The sequence below is a fragment of the Gorilla gorilla genome, chromosome 3, assembly GCF_029281585.2.
Source record: "Gorilla gorilla gorilla isolate KB3781 chromosome 3, NHGRI_mGorGor1-v2.1_pri, whole genome shotgun sequence".
NCBI classification, from domain to species: Eukaryota; Metazoa; Chordata; class Mammalia; order Primates; family Hominidae; genus Gorilla; species Gorilla gorilla.
Window position 1 is genome coordinate 135,063,909 of NC_073227.2, and position 19,739 is coordinate 135,083,647.

The following is a 19,739-nucleotide window of genomic DNA, read 5'->3' on the forward strand; positions in this document are numbered from 1 at the left end:
TTCAACTTTTAATTATTCTTGCACTGTTTCTGAAGCTCATTTTTTAAGAAGCTACTTACAATTTTCTTGCATTGGGATGTGTTTTACATTGGCCACAATGAGTAAAAAAAAATTGTTTATTTTCGGATAGGGGGATGAGTATATTTTTAAGAAGGCATTACCCAATGAGTGTCTTCTTTAAAAGTTTCAAGATCTTGCTTTCCACTTCTTTGAATATTTTTTCACCATCTTCCATTGTTTGACATCCCTAATATCAAAACATTACCTGAAAATAATGAAAATTTTATACTTTGGGAGTAGTTGCTCCCCGAGTCTGACTCTGGTACATTGCTTAGCTTCTGTTCTGCCCCATCTCCAGCCTCACAGAGCCAGGCTGCTTTACCGGCTTAAGCTGGACAGCACCACATGGAGGGACATGGGAGGACAACAAGCCCCTCACTACATTCTTCCTGTGGTCCAGTCAAGGCATTTGGTATATAATTACTCTAGGATAAGAAATCTGGCAATACTAGAAACAAATCAGTGTCTATCCGGATCACGATCATTAAAATAATGCAAATACTTAACATATAGCATCTGATTATAGGAAATAGAATGTATATTATCCATATTTCCTTGTTATGCCACCTTTTCCCATAAAAGACTTCAAACAGATGACTTAATCCTACAAGAAGATAAAATGATTATTTTTATTGTAAGGTTGTCTTTTCAAAAGACATAGAAAATTACTTTATAGCTATAAAGAAAATTACTTTATAGATAGATATCTGTTACTTAAGTTGCATAGGAATGGAATTATTCATTCTGATATAGTGAGGGGAGTGCCTATGAGTGTTGCTGATTTCTGGTTCAGTATTTGGTCCCTTATTGTGATCATTTTCTTTTCAATTTGAAGATGTCAGTTTTTCCCCTATACCCATAGAGGTAGTCCGGGATTGGGCATGTAAGCAGGTTGAGCCCAGATGTCGCTCCATTCCTGTCCTGCCATCTAGTGGAGAAATATGCATGCAGTGCTGGTCTACTGTACAAGACAATGCAATTTCTAAATTCCTGTATTGAGGGAAATGGAAGGCTTATTCTGTATCTTATCCACAAATATTCATAACTTACTTAAGAAGTAGTAGTACTGGTAGTAAATGGCCATTGATGAGTTACCAAAAAAGATGGGTCCTTAAAAATATGCTAAGTATAAGAGTAACAGAATCCCCAAAATGAAAAGTAATAAAATCTAACATTGCAAATATAAAAATGTAAAATAAAACTCTTTGGTATTGGCACAGAGATGGATAGATCATTGGAACAGAATAGAATTCAGAAACAGACTGTGAGGGTGGCATTTCAAATAACTGAGATGATGAGATATTAAATAACTAATGTTGACAAGACTGGCTAACCATTTGGTTAAAAATAAAGATGGATGTCACTGTTACTCTTTCCTTCAGAATAAATTCTCATTGGATAAAAGATTAAAACATTAAAGAAATGATGCTGTAAAATTATGAAAAGAAAATATGGACCATTTCAAAGATAATCTTGAAGTGAGAAAAGCTTGCTAATAACAGTAAACCCAGAGGCCATTTAAAAAAAGACATTTATCCTTCCAGCAAACAAACAAAAACAGTTACAAGAAAATTACAAAAAAATAATATCTAAAGGGTAAATTCTAGGTTCTATTCTTTAAAATGAATTAAATATTAATGCAATATTAAATATCGACAGAGTCGATATAGACAATATGAAAACAGACTATATAGACAGTGTGAAAACAATTTGAATTTGTTTCTCTGATTATTCATGTGAAACAAAGGTTCTTTTCATGTTTATGCCATTAAGTTGTCTTCTGTGAATTGGGTGCTTTCTGGTTTTCTGGTGTTTGTGGTTTTATTCCCCCTATTTTATTTTAGTGTTAATCCTTTATTATGTGTATTGTAATATTTCTGCCAGTCTATTAATTATTTTGTTGATTTTTAAAATGTCTTTTTAAAATTATAATTCAATTTAACTTTTAGGCTGGGCGTGGTGGCTTGCGCTTGTAATCCCAGCACTTTGGGAGGCCAAGACGGGCAGATCACGAGGTCAGGAGATCAAGACCATCCTGGCTAACACGGTGAAACCCCATCTCTAGTAAAAATACAAAAAATTAGCCGGGTGTAGTGGGGGCACCTGTAGTCCCAGCTACTCGGGAGGCTGAGCCAGGAGAAAGGCGTGAACCCAGGAGGTGGAGCCTGCAGTAAGCCGAGATCGCACCACTGCACTCCAGCCTGGGTGACTGAGCGAGACTCTGTCTCAAAAAAAAAAAAAAAAATTATAATTCAATTTAACTTTTAATCCCTCTTTGACTTCTACTAGCGGAGGGATAGAACCTCATATTTTTTTCTTCAGTCAGTAGCTGATTGTCTCTGTCATCATGTTCCATTGTCCCCATTTATTCAGATTTCCTTCCTTCTTTGTCCTTTAGAAAAGTTTTCATGTTTTCTTCATGTATGTTTGGTATATTTGGTATATTTCTGTTAGGTTTATTCTTAGGTCTTTATGAATTTTGTTGCTATTATAAATGAATTATTTAGTCCAGTTTTAAAATTTGGTATTTGACCAGGAGCAGAAGATATTTGACCAGGAGTAGAAGTACTTTTACTTGTAAAAATGTTACATTTCTGGAGTTAGGATTTGTGTGTGTGTGCGTGTGTGTGTGTTGAACACATTTACCATGGAGTTTGTTTTCTAAGAGCTGTTATTAAATAAATTTGCTTTTTATAACTAGGTCTTAAATTCCAAAAACTCCTGTATGTTTATATATGGCTAAGATATCCTGAGGGCCTCCCAAACCACTGGAAGATATCAGTATTCTTATCGTGAAGTTCCAATTTCAAAGTTTTGCTGTGAGTTCAGCAAATTTAAGATTGCTTCAACTTCTGGCTCTTGCATCTGTTCATGACTCCAGAATCACCTGCTTGTCAACCGAATCCAAAATCCAACCCCTTCAATGTTCTCATAAAGCATCCATCACACCAAATGTTCTGTGAATTTAGGCTGAAGATTAGAGATCATGGGGAGGGATTACATTGAGGGACAGTAAGGCATCCACTTGCTCGCTATCTCTGCTCCAGCCTTTCATCTCTAACTCAGGAAACAGGAGTTTGCATGTCACCTTGGTTCCCACTCTTCCTTCTAAGCCAAGTGGAATAATATCTTCTAAAAGTACTGAGATTTTTTCCTGAAGGAAACATGATGAATATAATTTTTTCTACTCTTTCACCTATCAGTAAAGGCTATATATGGTGCTTACATACACCATGTGTATTCATATGATTTTACTGTGTAGCGTTTATGTTTAAGTACATCTAACTTAGGACTGTACATAAAATTTTAAATCATTCTTCTCTTGTTTATTTCAATCTACGGATAACATTTAAATTTTCAGCATCTTACATATACTTGGTAAATGTAGCAGAATATAAAAGTTTTAATTCAAAATTGATATAGTCTCTATTTCTTTTATATACATATGTTCTTTGACTTACAATGGGGTTCTGTCCTGATAAAACTATCATAAGTTGAAAATATTTTAAGTCAAAATGTGTTTAATACACCGAACATACCAATGTCATAGCCTAGCCTACCTTAAACGTACTCAGAACACTTCCATTAGCCTACACTTGGAGAAAGTCATCTGCCAAGACAGTACACAGTTGTGTTTTGGCCATTCAACCTCATGATTACATTGCAGAGTAAGAGCTATAGCTCACTGTCACTGTCCCAGGCATGTGACAAGCCTTGGAAAAGATCAAAATGCAAAATTTGAAGTACAGTCTCCACTGAAGGAGTATCGCTTTCACAGCATCATAAAGTTGAAAAATCATAAGTCAAGGATTATCTGTATTTATAAATAGAGCTTCCTGGAAAATACAATGTTTTGGTAAGGTTTTCTTCCCTACCAGATAATGGTAGCCTATTTTACTCATTGAGTAGCTAGAAGGATGTACCTCCTTTCTGTCATCAGTCTCGGTCATGCAGTGACATTATTCGCTAATTTTTGAGGGACAAAATGTGGGTCTCTCTGTCCCCTGCTGAGTACAATAGAGAAAGTTAATACAGATCTCTTTAGGTGATAAAATGAATAGAAAAGGGAAAAAGGGAAAGGAAGGAAAACTTAGGCTTACTGTTCCATTAAATACTTAATTAAGGGGTGCAGTGATGCCATTGTGACCATGCTTTTTTTTTTTTTTTTTTTTTTTTTGAGACAGAATCTCGCTCTGTCGCCCAGGCTGGAGTGCAGTGGCACAATCTTGGCTCATTGCAAGCTCCGCCTCTCAGGTTCTCCTGCCTCAGCCTCTCGAGTAGCTGGGACTACAGGTGCCCGCCACCATGCCCAGCTAATTTTTTTTTTTTGTATTTTTAGCAGAGACGGGGTTTCACCATGTTAGCCAGGATAGTCTCCATCTCCTGACCTCATGATGCGCCTGCCTTGGCCTCCCAAAGTGCTGGGATTACAGGCATGAGCCACCATGCCTGGCCATGATGATACTTCTTATTGTGCAGTACTCCTTAGCTACAAATCACGTTATGCTACAAAGTGGTGCCAAATGCAGAAGCATGGCTGACACAGCCATGGCAATAACTCTTCCTGAGCTAGAGACCTGCAGGGTCTATGAGATATAACTGTGGCAGCTCACTCTACACATTATGAAAATGGGTCAGGCTTCTGCTTCTGCTTTCATGACTGCATTATGGCATAGGAGTCATCAATGCACAGCAAGTGTGTCATTCTTACAGTGGAATTAATGTGTTCCTCAACGTGCCGTGGCTCTATTTGTTTTCCTATGGGAAACTGAAGCTGGGTGTCTTTGGCAAAGATTTATTCAAAAGGATGGCATCATTAAAAACAAGCTTGTGCCTATAGAACAAAATGAAGTAAGGGTGGTATTTCTTAAAATGAACTGCTTTGATTTTCAACACAAATCAATCATACTGGCAAAAATTTGTAAATGATGCATTAACAAATTTTTGCCAGTATGATTGATTTTTCATATGTTTAATCCACATCTTTTGCTTGTGTCTGCATACAGATTTTTTTCTGAACATGCATCAGTTGTCATTTCCAATTTTTGCCCTTTTTCTGAGATTTTAAGCCTTTAGCAACTGATTTTTTAAGTTGTTTTTGTTACTTATTGATCTTACCAAATAAACCACATGTCCTCATTTCAGTTAGCATTATCAGATGAAATGTTGTAAACAAAAGCAGTTATTTAGAAGAAAATATCATATCCTTTTCTTTACTTTCTAATTGTTTAAGAAAATTACTTAAAAGGTTTTTTTTTTAACTGGGCTGTTAATAACACCAATTATAAACTACATTGGTCTTCGTAAAACTTACTGCCATGTTTTGATTTACAGGATCTCCAAAGATGGGTAAATGGTGCTAATGAACATGGCTTTGTCTTGGTGTCTTTTGGAGCTGGTGTCAAGTATCTGTCAGAAGACATTGCTAACAAACTGGCAGGAGCTCTGGGGAGATTGCCTCAAAAAGTGATTTGGAGGTAAGGTAATAATGTAGATTGTTTCTTTGCTATTGACAATCAATATCTCCTTGTTTAGTCCACAGGTCCCAGTAAAGCACAGCACATTGTTTCCCTAACAAGATTAACAAGATGCCCTTGACTTTCATTTTGTTTCTTAGCGTGTTGAAATCTAGGAATTAATTCATAAGGCTCTATGATGGATAAAGAAACCTCTGACCTATAGCACAGAAAGAAGATATGATTCAGAATGACTTTTCCTTGTGTCAGATGCATACTTACGTTTCCCTCAGAGTTCTACCCTCGTTTACTCTTTTATTATTTATTATGATTTTAAAAATTAGTTTTAATTGCATGCCTTTTTATATACTCCTTCAAATCAGTTTTGAAATGAGGAAGAAAATGATGGATTAACGAATACCTAAAATACCATGGACTCTTTTGGGCTCCCACTTTGTCTCCTTTACATTATGTTTTTGATTTATTTTATTTAAGAAACCTGGCCTTTAAAAACACAATCACTTACCATTTAACACAGTTTAAGACAGAACCATAGATTGACCCCAGCTTCTTTTGGAAGGCATTGCCAGCACATGACTGTCTTTGGAATTTCCAGCCCAATGCTGAAAAATCAGACGTGAACACTTTATTTAGCGTGTATTTATTGAGCATGTACTACCACTGTTGAACTCTAGGGATACAACGTCGGTCCCATAGTTACTACCATGAGTGTAAGAAAGTGCCCCTTAAGCCATTGCAAGTAGGCTTTGAGTAATAGAGATTTTCCCTTTATAGCAAATGAGTAAGGATTAGCTCCCACTTCTCCTGGCTGAACTATGCAATGATATTTATTTTATTCTAACTGTTCAGGACTTTTCCCTTCAGATTCCAGTCCCATTGGGTTTCCTCTGTTAGGCTTAACCCCAGAAAGTACCTCTTCTGCTTCATTTAGGACAGTTTATGTCTACTCCATTCAGACTCTTTTGTCACCCTCTTAGTTGTTAAGCATATTTCTGTTTTATCTTTTAAAGATCAGGCAGGAAACAACCTAATTATGTGCTTCCCCCCACAAAACTTTTATTTCTGGTGAAGCTAAAGAAGAGAACTTACTGATTTTTTTCAATACTTGTGCCTTCCCTCAGACTCAGGGTGTTAAGGATTTAGGGATATTGACTGCCATAGCAGTGGCAGCTCTCCCTGCCCCTTCTTGTTCCAGCTTCTGGCTGTTTGTGGGGAATAACTTCTAGTGTAGGTTTATTTGTTTGTTGTTTGTTTGTTTGTTTGTTTTTCCCATCTCTGTATGTGTATAGGCGTGAGGAACCAATGGAAAATAGATCTCTATGTAAGCAAATTATTTCTTGTTTTTCCTCCAACCAGTGAAAGTTTTTATTAAAAAGAAACTTAATCAAATATTTGTTGTTACCAAAGCATGGTTTCATTCTTAAGAATATCAACAAAAGATCATCAAACATTTATTTTAAATCTCATAATTTAATCAGAGAGCCCATACTATGAGTAAGGTTTGATTTTTAAAAGACTAATTGTCTGGTGTACATTTTAGGTTTTCTGGACCCAAACCAAAGAATCTAGGAAACAACACTAAACTCATAGAATGGTTACCACAAAATGACCTGCTTGGTAAGTCAATGATGTGTGGTTACTTACTTGGCTGTTAGGTTTTAATTACATAAATGTGACTTTTTTTTTTTTTTTTTACTTCAGAGGTTCATACGGTATACGGTATGTGTGTAGTATATGGTAGAGTTATTATGTTTTTTATCCAGTATCTCAAATCTTAAATTTGAGGCCAAAATTTTAAGTCTTTATTTATTGGAAAACAGTTTGTAAAATGTAAACCTTTGGGCCTCTATATTAAAATTTTTAGACCAGCCATCAATTTTAATTATCTGGAAATTATGTACTTAATGAACTATATAAATTAGTAGTGAATAAGATTATACCTAATTAGAGTAATCAGATGAAAGTAGAACAGTTAAAACAATAAGAATGTAGATTTAGGTTACAGGTTTATTACAGATGGTCTGAGAACCAAGAGAAATTAGAAGTTATTCATTTGTCTGAAACCAAAGAGAAGCAGAAGACCATGGGAACAGTCAATTTATTTTAACTTTAACTGGATTATCTGCTCTGTTTAGTCCTAAATCATTGGGCATTTTTGAAGCATTTTATATTATTTAATCTTGGGGATTTTGATTCTCAAAATTAAAATGGTAATTAGTATATGCGTATCTTTTAAGTGTGTTTTTTAACTAAATTAGTTTTTTAACTAAATTTAACTAAAAACCAGTAAAGAATTTTATTTATGTATATAATTTATTTTCATCTAGCTTATTATAATATTATTCTATAAATGCTAAAACTGAAGAAAAAAGAATACAAGGCAATTTACCTTTCTTGATCCTTGTATTTTTTTATTTTTAAATCTTTTATGGCTTTACTGTTATGACTTAGATTCCTTAGAAGATAGGAAAGAAGCAGGAAGTTTAAGTGAGATAACCTGACTATCAACTATTTCAGTGCGACAGTGTGACACTGTTATGTATGAACATCTAAACTTTTATTGTGTGTGGGTTTTCCATTTCTTATCTTTTTTTTTTTCTTTTTTTCTTTTTTTTGACTGTGAGGCTCTACTGCAAGGTCCATGCCTGAAAACTCTCCTCAAGTCCATAGCTGCTCTAGGCTTCTCAGTGTCAGAACTCTGACTTTTTCAAGATTAGTATCTTTTTTAACAATAGGCACTATCCTTGTGAGTCCTCTAATAGCTTCTAACTATGATCAAAAGATTCTTCCGGGATGAGAAGTAGGAACCAAATCAATGTCTTTCCCCTCCCCTCGTAGCCGCCCCTCCTCTTTACACAGCAGCTCTGCTTTATTTAACTGTTGGGTTTGGTGGTAGGTTTTGTTCAAAGAGAGGGGTTTTTGGCTAAAAATAAAGTTTGAAATCCACTTCTAGGGCAGATCCTTTAGTTGGACCTAAGAGTCAGAAAAGCCACTTGTGGGTAAGGGCTAGAGACACTAACTAACCAATTCCCCAGTCTTCAGAATGGAAGAGCTCTGGGAGCACCATTGAGACCATGGTTCCCATACATATTAATTTTGTACCTGGCACATGTGTATTTTAAAAGATCGACATTTCAGCTAGCTATAATTTCTTTCTGGCCAATAACATATATCCTAAGTACAATGTTTTTGTTTTGTTTTGTTTTTACAACTCTTATGCCAACTTTTGATCCCTTTTATAGAAATGTAGGCCATTTACCAGGAGAGTAAATCTAGGTTTTGAACTTCCATATTAATTTTGACAAATTATCTCTTTTATTCCCATAACAACTAAATGTTATGTGATGTCTCATGTCTTACAAATGATTATAAATGTTTACCTCTACATGTTTGAGCACATAAATGTAAAATTAAACCTTAAAATTGTGAAATATTAATGCTGATAGAACTTGAATGTTGTAAATAGTGATTACAACATTTCTTTTTGGAGAAGCACACAAACTCTTCATGGACTTCTGGAATCCAGCCCTTTTTTACATTTTTTTAAAAAAGTGTTTTTGACTTTAATATTGATAAACATTTGAGTAGCCAGAAAGTAGATGTCTGTTTTTTCACTCTGGTATTGTTTGGCATTTCTTGCTTTCATTGGCTTCATAATAATTATTGGCCATTTAAATATGTGTTGTTAGTCATGCAATGTTTGTGTTAAAAATAGTAATATACATTTCAACTACTTAAAAATGGCTTTTAATTGATATATCAAAATCTGACAATTAGGTATATAACAAATATTTTAATTGGTGTGGAGCAGGAATCAGTGAAATTACACCTTTAGGAATCCTTTATCTGAAATGCATGTTTACTGTAGTGTCGATTTTTAATGAATTTCTGGGAAAATCTCTTCTGTAGAGTAATAATGTTGTAAGTTGTTTTCTTTTTCATCTTTCTTCAGGGCATTCAAAGATTAAAGCCTTCCTGAGCCATGGTGGTTTGAACAGTATTTTTGAAACTATGTATCATGGTGTGCCTGTAGTGGGAATTCCACTCTTTGGAGACCATTATGATACTATGACCAGAGTACAGGCAAAAGGCATGGGGATATTGCTAGAATGGAAGACAGTTACTGAAAAAGAGCTCTATGAAGCACTAGTGAAGGTTATCAATAATCCCAGGTAAGGTTTCAATTAACATTAAAGCTGATGAACGTACATACCACAGTATATTGTCAGTAGCCAGTTATTTTCAATAGATTGTCAATAAATTATCAAATTATGGAAATATCCTTTAGATTCCTGTGATAATGCTTTGTGCATGTTTTCTATTATTTAGAAAATGGAAACAGCAGTCATTTGACCAGCCATGTTATGACACCAGATAATATTCTACAAGGATCTTCCAAACAGGGAGAAACTGCAGTGGGAACAATCTTTGGATATCTACATTGTGTCAAATGTTATGTGCTTTATTTCATTTTCATACTTATAACAGCTGTATATCACAGTTTTTATTATCCACATTATAGAGGCAAGGCACTTGATATTCATAGAACTTAAGTAATTTGGCTTACACAGCAATTGTAGTTGAAATTAGAAGCCAGGACTGTCTGATTCCCAAGACAGTGTTCTTTGTACTGCATGGTAAGCCTGGTGTTGCTGGGTTTCCCTAGCACTGAGTATTGCAGAAATACGGAGATTTATTTACTCAGGTGAATGATGAAGCAGAATCTTTATTTTGCTTTTTAAATTATTGATGGGTCCTGAGTTAAGCTGGTTCACCAATGAGTCTCAAAGGGTGAAGAACTGGCCTGTGTAGTTTTAAAACAAAGCAGCAGTTTTCTTCATTTGTAGATATTATATTTAATTTACCTTGCATTTCCAATAGCATTAAATATTAGAAGCGTATAAGCTTTTTCTTTTTATGTCTAGGGGATATGGCTTAACACTGAGAAACACTTGAGAAACACTGCCACATTCTAAGGAACAACCAATAATAAGAAAAATTATTTCATATAAAAGGATGCAGCTTGCATATAAAATGTTGAATTCAACTGAAGTTCATTATGCTGCCTTTATGTGAGCTCAGGGGTGACCTTCATGCTTTGGACTCTTAAAGGATCCAGTGTCGGATACAGCTCTGCCATTGGAGCAATGTGTTCCATAACTAGGGTTGCCTAAGTATATCCCTTCTTCTGTTATCTATAGTTTTTCTTTAAAGGTGTGCTTTTCAAAACATGATGTTATTTCATATATATATATATACACACATACATATACATCATGCATGTATCACATATGTGTGTGTATGTATGTATCTATCTGCAGTCTTTCAGGAAAGTTTGTAAAATATAGCCCTAAGTAGAATTATGGGGAAACAATTGCAGAACTGCTGAAATTGGCTCAGATGAAAAGGAAAGAGCAAAAATCTAGGTTATTCACAGGAAGTTAGTCCAGCTGTGTTTTGCGAGGCATGAACCAGGCTGAATCAGAGCAAGAACAGGTTGCAATCTTAGGTCACATGGCAATTAAATTCCAGCTATAGAATATTGAAGACATGTAAGTGCTTAATTTAAGGATTATTCAATGCAGTGAATAAATTTATATCATTCCCAAAAGTATGCACATCAGATAATGAGTTAACTGCATGTAACTTGAAAACCTTAAATATTTAACTGAAAGGATTTTGTGCATAGAAAGATGTCTTAGTCAATGTAAAAATGCCAGTGATTTGTGTAGCATGTCCTTTGCTAAAAGTCATTATATAAACTGAAGTCACTTATCTTTCTTTGTTTCAAATGTGATAATATTCCACATTTAACAGGTGATAATTATTGAAAATATTAGTTTGCCTCACTAATATTGTGTCCGAGATATTCTGGTTTAAACCAAGTAACTAATACTGTAAAAGAAGTATTCCTTTTATGAAGCCAGCATTATCCTGATACCAGAACTGGGAAGAGACACAACAAAAAAAGAAAACTTCAGGCCAATATCGCTGATGAACATCAATGTGAAAATCTTCAATAAAATACTGGCAAACCGAATCCAGCAGCATGAGGCGGGTGGATCACAAGGTCAGGAGAATCGAGACCATCCTGGCTAACATGGTGAAACCCCATCTCTACTAAAAATACAAAAAATTAGCTGGGCATGGTGATGGGCACCTGTAGTCCCAGCTACTGGGGAGGCTGAGGCAGGAGAATGGCGTGAACCTGGGAGGCGGAACTTACAGTGAGCCGAGATTGCACCACTGCACTCCAGCCTGGGTGACAGAGCAAGACTCTGTCTCAAAAAAAAAAAAAAAAAGCTTATCCACTATGATCAAGTTGGTTTCATCCCTGGGATGCAAGGCTGGTTCAACATATGTAAGTCTATAAGGTAATCTATCACATAAACAAAACCAAAGACAAAAAAACACATGATTATCTCAATAGATGCAGAAAAGCCTTTGATAAAATTCAGTATCCCTTCATGTAAAAAACTCTTAATAAACTAGGTATTGATGGAACATATCTCAAAATAATAAGAGGTATTTATGACAAACCTACAGCCAGTATCATACTGAATGGGCAAAGGCTGGAAGCATTCCCTTTGGAAACCAGCACAAGACAAGGATGCCCTCTCTCACCACTCCTATTCAACATAGTATTGGAAGTTCTGGCCAGGGCAGTCAGGCAAGAGAAAGAAATAAAGGGTATTCAAATAGGAAGAGAGGAAGTCAAATTGTCTCTGTTTGCAGATGACATGGTTTTATATTTAGAAAACCGCATTGTCTCAGCCCCAAAATTGAACTGAAAGGAACTTCAGCAAAGTCTCAGGATACAAAATCACTGTGCAAAAATCGCAAGCATTCTTTTACACCAACAATAGGCAAGCAGAGAGCCAAATCGTGAATGAAGTCCCATTCAGCAATCACTACAAATAGAATAAAATACCTAGGAATACAGCTATCAAGGGATGTGAAGGACCTCTTCAAGGAGAACTACAAACCACTGCTCAAGGAAATGAGAGGACACAAACAAATTGAAAACATTCCATCCTCATGGATAGGAAAAATGAATATTGTGAAAATGGCTATACTGCCCAAAGTAATTTATAGATAGAATGCTATTCCCATCAAACTACCATTTACATTATTCACAGAATTAGAGAAAACTATTTTAAATTTCATATGGAATCAAAGAAGACCCCCTATAGCCAAGACAATCCTAAGCAAAAACAACCAACCAAAAACAAAAAGACAAAGCTGGAGGCATTATGCTACCTGACTTCAAACTATACTACAAGATTGCAGTAACTAAAATAGCATGGTACTGGTACCAAAACAGACATATAGACCAATGGAGCATAACAGAGACCTCAGAAATTACACCACACATCTACAACCATCTGATCTACAAACCTGCCAAAAACAAGCAATGGGGAAAGGATCTCCTATTCAGTAAATGGTGCTGAGAAAACTGGCTAGCCATATGCAGAAAACTGAAACTGGACCCCTTCCTTACACTTTATACAAAAATTAACTCAAGATGGATTAAAGACTTAAATGTAAAACCCCAAACCATAAAAACCCTAGAAGAAAACCTAAGCAATACCATTCAGGACATAGGCATGGGCAAAGACTTCATGACTAAAACACCAAAAGCAGTTGCAACAAAAGCCAAAATTGACAAATGGGATTTCATTAAACTAAAGTTTCTGCACAGGAAAAGAAACTATCATCAGAGTGAAAGGCAACCTACAGAATGGGAGAAAATTTTTGCAATGTACCCATCTGACAAAGGTCTAATATCCAGAATTTACAGGGAACTTAAACATATTTACAAGAAGTAAACAACCCCATCAAAAAATGGGCAAAGGATATGAACAGACGCTTCTCAAAAGAAGACACTTATGATGCCAACAAACATATGTAAGAAAGCTTAACATCACTGATCATCAGAGAAATGCAAATCAAAACCACAGTGAGATATCATCTCATGCCAGTCAGAATGGTGATTATTAAAAAGTCAGGAAACAATAGGTGCTGGTGAGGCTGTGTAGAAATAGGAACGCTTTATGCTGTTGGTGGGAATGTAAATTAGTTTAACCATTGTGGAAGACAGTATGGCTATTCCTCAAGGATCTAGAACCAGAAATACCATTTGACCCAGCAATCCCAGTACTGGGTATATACTCAAAGGAATATAAATCATTCCGCTATAAAGACACAAGCACATATATGTTTATTGCAATCCAATTATAATAGCAAACACATAGAACCAACCCAAATGCCCATCAGTGATAGACTGGATAAATAAAATGTGGTATATATACCATGGAATACTATATAGCATTAAAAAGGAAAGAGGTAACGTCCTTTCCAGGGACATGGATGAAGCTGGAAGCCATCATCCTCAGCACATAACACAGGAACAGAAAACCAAATACTGCGTGTTCTCACTCATAAGTGGGACTTGAACAATGAGAACGTATGGACACAGAGAAGGGGAAGAACACACACCAGGGCCTGTTGGGGGTAGAGGGTGAGGGGAGGGAACTTAGCGGATGGGTCAATAGGTACAGCAAACCACCATGGCACATGTATACCTATGTAACAAACCTGCACATTCTGCACATGTATTCCATTTTCTTTTAGAAGAAATAACAAGAACAACAAAACCCCCAAAAAGTATTCCTTTTATTAATCCACAACTTAAGTAAAATTACACATCTTACATCTCTGTTTCCTAATGCTTTGGATTCATTTAATAAAGGCCTATTGCTTTTTTGTTTGTTTGGGAGGATTCTTTTGAGTCTGGAGCTTTTATTATTACAAAATAAGTTAGAAAGAAAGATGGAGAATCGATCATTATTAACTTCGCACATATCCAACCTGTGGTCAACTTTTAATAGAAGATATTTATACTTTTGTAAAATTTAATGTACATGTGAGCCCCTTACAAGGTAATTGTTTTATTAAAAGGGGCTTTATCTAAGAGATCTCTTGGAATAACTTAGAGGTGTCTGGAGTGACCATTTTAATCACACTATTTTTTTGCAATATTCATATTCTTACTGGAAGGAATTTTGAGTTGTAAAATAAACTATGCTCATGGGACAATGCCACTACATTAAATTTGAGACCAGTTTCAGCATGGAAAATACCTGCCCCTTAAAAATTTATCTGTGAGTTCTCCAATATTCCTTTCCAGTTGATCCATGGACCTCCTCTGAACAGAATAGTCATACAAAATGAAATCGGTTAGTAAGCAATCCAGCTTTATAAGTCTACTCCTAGGTGGGGCTAAGAGTCTGACCGATGAAAGTCCCTGTTCAGATAAGCTGAGTCAGATGTCAAGAGCTTTTCTGATAATTAGTGATCTAGGACCAAGTAAACATATTGGAGTTCCATATGAGTTAATAATTTATTCAAGAGTACAAGAAGTGAGATTTCCCATTAAAGCATCTGTATAATCTGTTTAATCATCACCAGAGAAAGGGTTATATACACAGTGACATTAAGGTACCTGAAGACTTAAGATTGTTTTTATCCTTCTTTTCCATCTTTGTTAAAATAAAAGATTGGATTTTATTTTCTAAGATGTCACGTTTCATTTTTGTATTTTAAAGATACTCCTTTGCCCCATAAGCATTTTCTCATAAAATGGAGTAGTAGAAACTTTCTAGTTTCCCTTTTGCCATCAGTTAGAAATTATGATAAATTACAAAGCAACTGAGGGATGGCCTTTTAATATTTGGTGAGGTTTTTGTACTTTTAATACAACTAGATTTATTATTTGGTCGTAATTTTCTTATGAGGCATTGATGAGAGAGAAAACGTGCCTGTTAATTACATACTTTTATGTAATAGCCTTCATTTGTTTTTTCTCTCACTCCTAACAACCTTCTGTTCACTGCCTCTCAATTTTTTTGCATAATTGTTAAAACTTAATGTTTAGGTCTAGAGTGAAATCATAAAAAATAAAGGCTCATCAAATCAACTCATAAATCTGAGTAGATTTTTCACTGGGCTTTGTAATCTTATAGCTCCATCCTCACATTTCTAGTGGCTCTCTCGACCTTTCCTTTCATTACATCCCAAACTGTAATCATTTCCAGCAGCATGTCCCGTGTTCTGTGTTACTGTGTCCTGTTAATTAACTCTGCCATGTGAGTCATTCAAGCTGGAAACATTGCAGTTACATATGATCTCTCCCTTTCCCTTCACATTTAATCCACACTCTTACCAACTCCTGCCAACTCTTCTACTACACCATTTCCCTTCCCTTTATCTGTCTAATCCCACCACCATTTTTTTACTCAGTCTCTCATTGGTCATTATTGAGGTCTTTTTAACGGACTTTCCATCACGAGTATCTTCCCTCTGCTTTAACAGCCAGTCTCCCTGATATAATGGCTCTTTGGTTCTAAGAAAGAAGCTATTATATCTTGTCATTCAGAATACCCATGGGGAAGACTCATCTTCTTCCAATCTAATTTCTAACTAAACTTCATACTTTTTCCAAATGAATTTGTTCTGGGCATATTCTCAGTCTCCCACTTTTATGATTTAGTTTACACTCTTCTCTTGATTTATCAAGTCTTCACACATGTCCAATCTTTGGTTCCTCTATAATGCACAACTCAGTAGTGCTATATCCTCCATGATAGATTTTGTATCTCTCGAGGTGGAAATTATTTCTTATGTCTAAACAATACAAACTTCAGTCATGAATTCATGCAAGGGGGATTTAGCCGTTTGTCAAAGATTGGCACATGAATGTGCAGTCACATGTTTTTAGATTAAAATAAAATGCTTATATTTTATCACTTTGTGATTCCCCATTTTCCTTGGTCTTTTAATCATTTAAGAGGGTGTTTTCTTTATACATATATACATGCATACATTACCTATACATATATACTGCATATAACATCAAATCTGACTTCATGGTGTTTCCCAACTCTTTTTTATCTCTTTAACAATATATCTTCACCCCATATTTAATGTTATTTTAAATTAAAACAAATATTATTGCTTAAAAAGTGGTAGAATGAAGTTCTGTATCTTTTTCTCCATCTTTCTTTTAGAATCTAATAAATTTAGTTTCCATCCTGGTTGAAACTTGTTGATTTATACTATTTAAAAGTATGTGGAGAGAAGAACTACATGTAATGTAGTGTGGAAACAGCATAGGGTTTGGAGTCAGAAAATTCTGGGTCTCAACTTTGTAACATAATCAAGTTAGTCTCCGATTTTCATTTTTCTCACCAATTTAAAATACATTTTATTGGGTTAACATAAGATAATGTGTTTAAAGCACTTAACACAGTGCTTGTACATGCAAGGTACTTACTAAAGAATAGTTGTTTTAATTATTTCCCCTTTTTAAATGAAGATATGCATAAATATAGAACTTTATTATAAGCATCATCATTCTGTGTTTTGTCCCCTCTCCATAGCTACCGTCAGAGGGCCCAGAAGCTTTCGGAAATTCACAAGGATCAACCTGGTCACCCTGTCAATCGAACTATCTATTGGATAGATTATATTATTCGTCACAATGGAGCCCATCACCTACGTGCCGCTGTCCATCAAATCTCCTTTTGTCAGTATTTTTTACTGGATATTGCCTTTGTGCTTTTGCTTGGTGCTGCCTTGTTATACTTTCTCTTGTCTTGGGTGACAAAATTTATCTACAGAAAAATCAAAAGTCTGTGGTCTAGAAATAAGCATAGCACAGTTAATGGACATTACCACAATGGAATCCTCAATGGCAAGTACAAAAGAAATGGCCATATTAAACATGAAAAGAAAGTGAAATGAGCCAACAGCCCAGGTGATAGAAATAAATTGGTTCACTCATTGAATTTTTATTGCTATTATTTAGTCTAACAGCTACTAAAAGTAAAACATCAGTAAACAATTCTAACATGCCCTTATGAGATCTACTAATGAAATTCTGTGGAATTAAGATGGCTGTAAAAAGCACAAACCTAAAATGCAGAAATGTATTTTATTCAAATACTGATGTAGAGAGTTTTGGCACTGAACCTTTTAGAAGCCTTAATTATTTAAATCAATTCAGTGACTGTGTCAGACCTTAGTTTTAAATCTTGATATGTGTGTGTCCCGGATCAGGAATGGTTTCATTTTTCTTAATAACGTGTGTGTGTGTGTGTGTGTGTGTGTGTGTGTCCTAATTAAGAGAATTTTTACTGGCTGCTTGTTACATTTGTTGAGGGTACAACACACTCAAGAATAAAGTAAAAGGATAGTCAGGATCCAGATGTTTCTTTTCTAGCATTTAATGTGTGTGAACTCAGAACACTACTATGAAAGAACACCTCCCCCCAAAACTGGATGCAGAGGAAGAAAAAAAAAAGAAATGGCACAGTTTTTTGTATTTTTTGTTTTAGTTTTTTGTTGTTGTTGTTGTTTTTATTGTTTTTCTTTTCTGATAGAGTATGGCCACTTCTGGGGGAAAAACGTAATTAAGTAAATGTATACATTGGTTTTCACGTTTTACTTTTGTTTTCCTACTACCAATAATTTTCCTCTGGAAGAATTTTATAGTTTTTTCTATTTCATTTTAATGAGTAACAATATGTTAAATGCATAATTAAGACAAAGCAATGAAATTCTGACTTTATTCAAAGTACTGAAGATTATTGCTTCTAGGGCATTTTTAAACAGCACCATTGTATTGTTGAATGTTTATGTAACTGATGGCTTTTCTATAATGTAACTTTTGAATGTTCAGGTGTTACATTTCCAAAGTTTAACTTTTAAAAAACCATCTTCTGATCCCTTTTATTGTCCGGGCCATACAATCTATATTACATAGGTGCCAACATTTAATTTTTTTAAATGGAACATTTGCAGTTTTCCATATTGGTACCTGCTTTTTCTGGAGAGGTTTGAGATCTTGTTAACAAATCAGACTTTACACTATATACAGATGTGACAGATAAATTGAACCACTTGTTTGTGAAAATGAGTTCCTGTCATCTTCCTCATTCACTCAGCCCTCACCCCAGCAGCCTTTTCCGGTCATTGTAGCTGACATGGAGCAGTGACAGTATTCATTTGAGAACAGGGATGCAAGTCACAGACATCATAAAATCAGGGTCTCCCTGCTGAAGCATTCACTAGTTGGCAACTATGAATTTATTCCATGTCATTCTGTTTACTTAGCACTTGCACTACCCTTGTTGGTTGAGTGTATGCTTTATTTGTTTCTAGTTTGAAATCCCACATCTGATAGCTGAGAATAGGCAAATACAACATTTACCTAATGTCATTCACTAACATGGAAGAGTTGTGAAAATTCTAGAGTGCTGTAAATCCTTGGCATACACTATGACAAACAACTTCATTACTCTCCCACCAGGAGCTGCTCTCCTGCACTTAGAAATAATGTCACAAGTAGTTTTCTAATGTACAATGCAGACAAATGTACTGCTCTCTGAATACTTGAAGAAATGGTATTATACATACATAGAAACTTATTAGTTATACCTTTTCACAATCTTATTACGATGTTGCCGTTAAAAGGAAAAAAAGACACAGGCAATGAATGGTGGGATAGTAAGAGGACTTAGAGTGTATGAATGAGTTGATTTTACTTTTTTGGAATTTGATTAAGTTGACAGTAGGCACTGATTGGATGATTAAACATAAGTTAATCTCCACTGTGATAAAAACTTAAATAATAAACATGATTTAAAATAGAGAAGTGTTGTTGGAATAAAATTTTTATTCAGATTTTATTTCATAATATTATATATATTCATTTTAAACATGTTTCTAAGACAGGTCTCCCAACTTTTGTATGTATTTATGAGTGTGGAAACAACGTGTTAAATGTGAGACTTTTTTTTCTATTGTTAAACAGAGGGAGTTACCTTACAAGGACATGGACATGGATCTTAAAATTCTGTTCCAGAATTCAGAATGTTAAGTGTAGGTATTTACTGATCATTGTTGTTTTTTTTTTTCTAGTAAGATTATTGTCAGACAGTTTTGGTAAATAGGGTGATTTTTAAATTTTCCACACTTGGGCTAGATTCTATAATAAAGTAAAGTTTTCAAGAAAGTATTTATTCATTTATTATTTAGAAAGAGTTTCTGCAACTATTAAAATATTCCCATAACTGGTTATCATCATGTCAAACACAAATGAGAATTAAGATATTTTTCCTCTAGAGTGGCAGCTTCTAA

General features: G+C 35.0%; 1 protein-coding gene across 2 annotated transcripts in view; it reads left to right on the plus strand.

The window, feature by feature from the left end:
- UGT8 (UDP glycosyltransferase 8) overlaps positions 1–19,286 on the plus strand; it is an 85,938-nt gene extending 66,652 nt beyond the window's left edge. For both annotated transcript variants that reach the window (XM_004040310.5, XM_055384109.2), the window contains exons 3-6: positions 5,395–5,537; positions 7,078–7,154; positions 9,490–9,709; positions 16,979–19,286. In XM_004040310.5, the coding sequence (XP_004040358.1) occupies positions 5,395–5,537; positions 7,078–7,154; positions 9,490–9,709; positions 16,979–17,342 (804 nt within the window). In that variant the 3' untranslated portion in view covers positions 17,343–19,286. The remainder of the gene's footprint in view (positions 1–5,394; positions 5,538–7,077; positions 7,155–9,489; positions 9,710–16,978) is intronic.
- Positions 19,287–19,739: the final 453 nt, after the last annotated feature.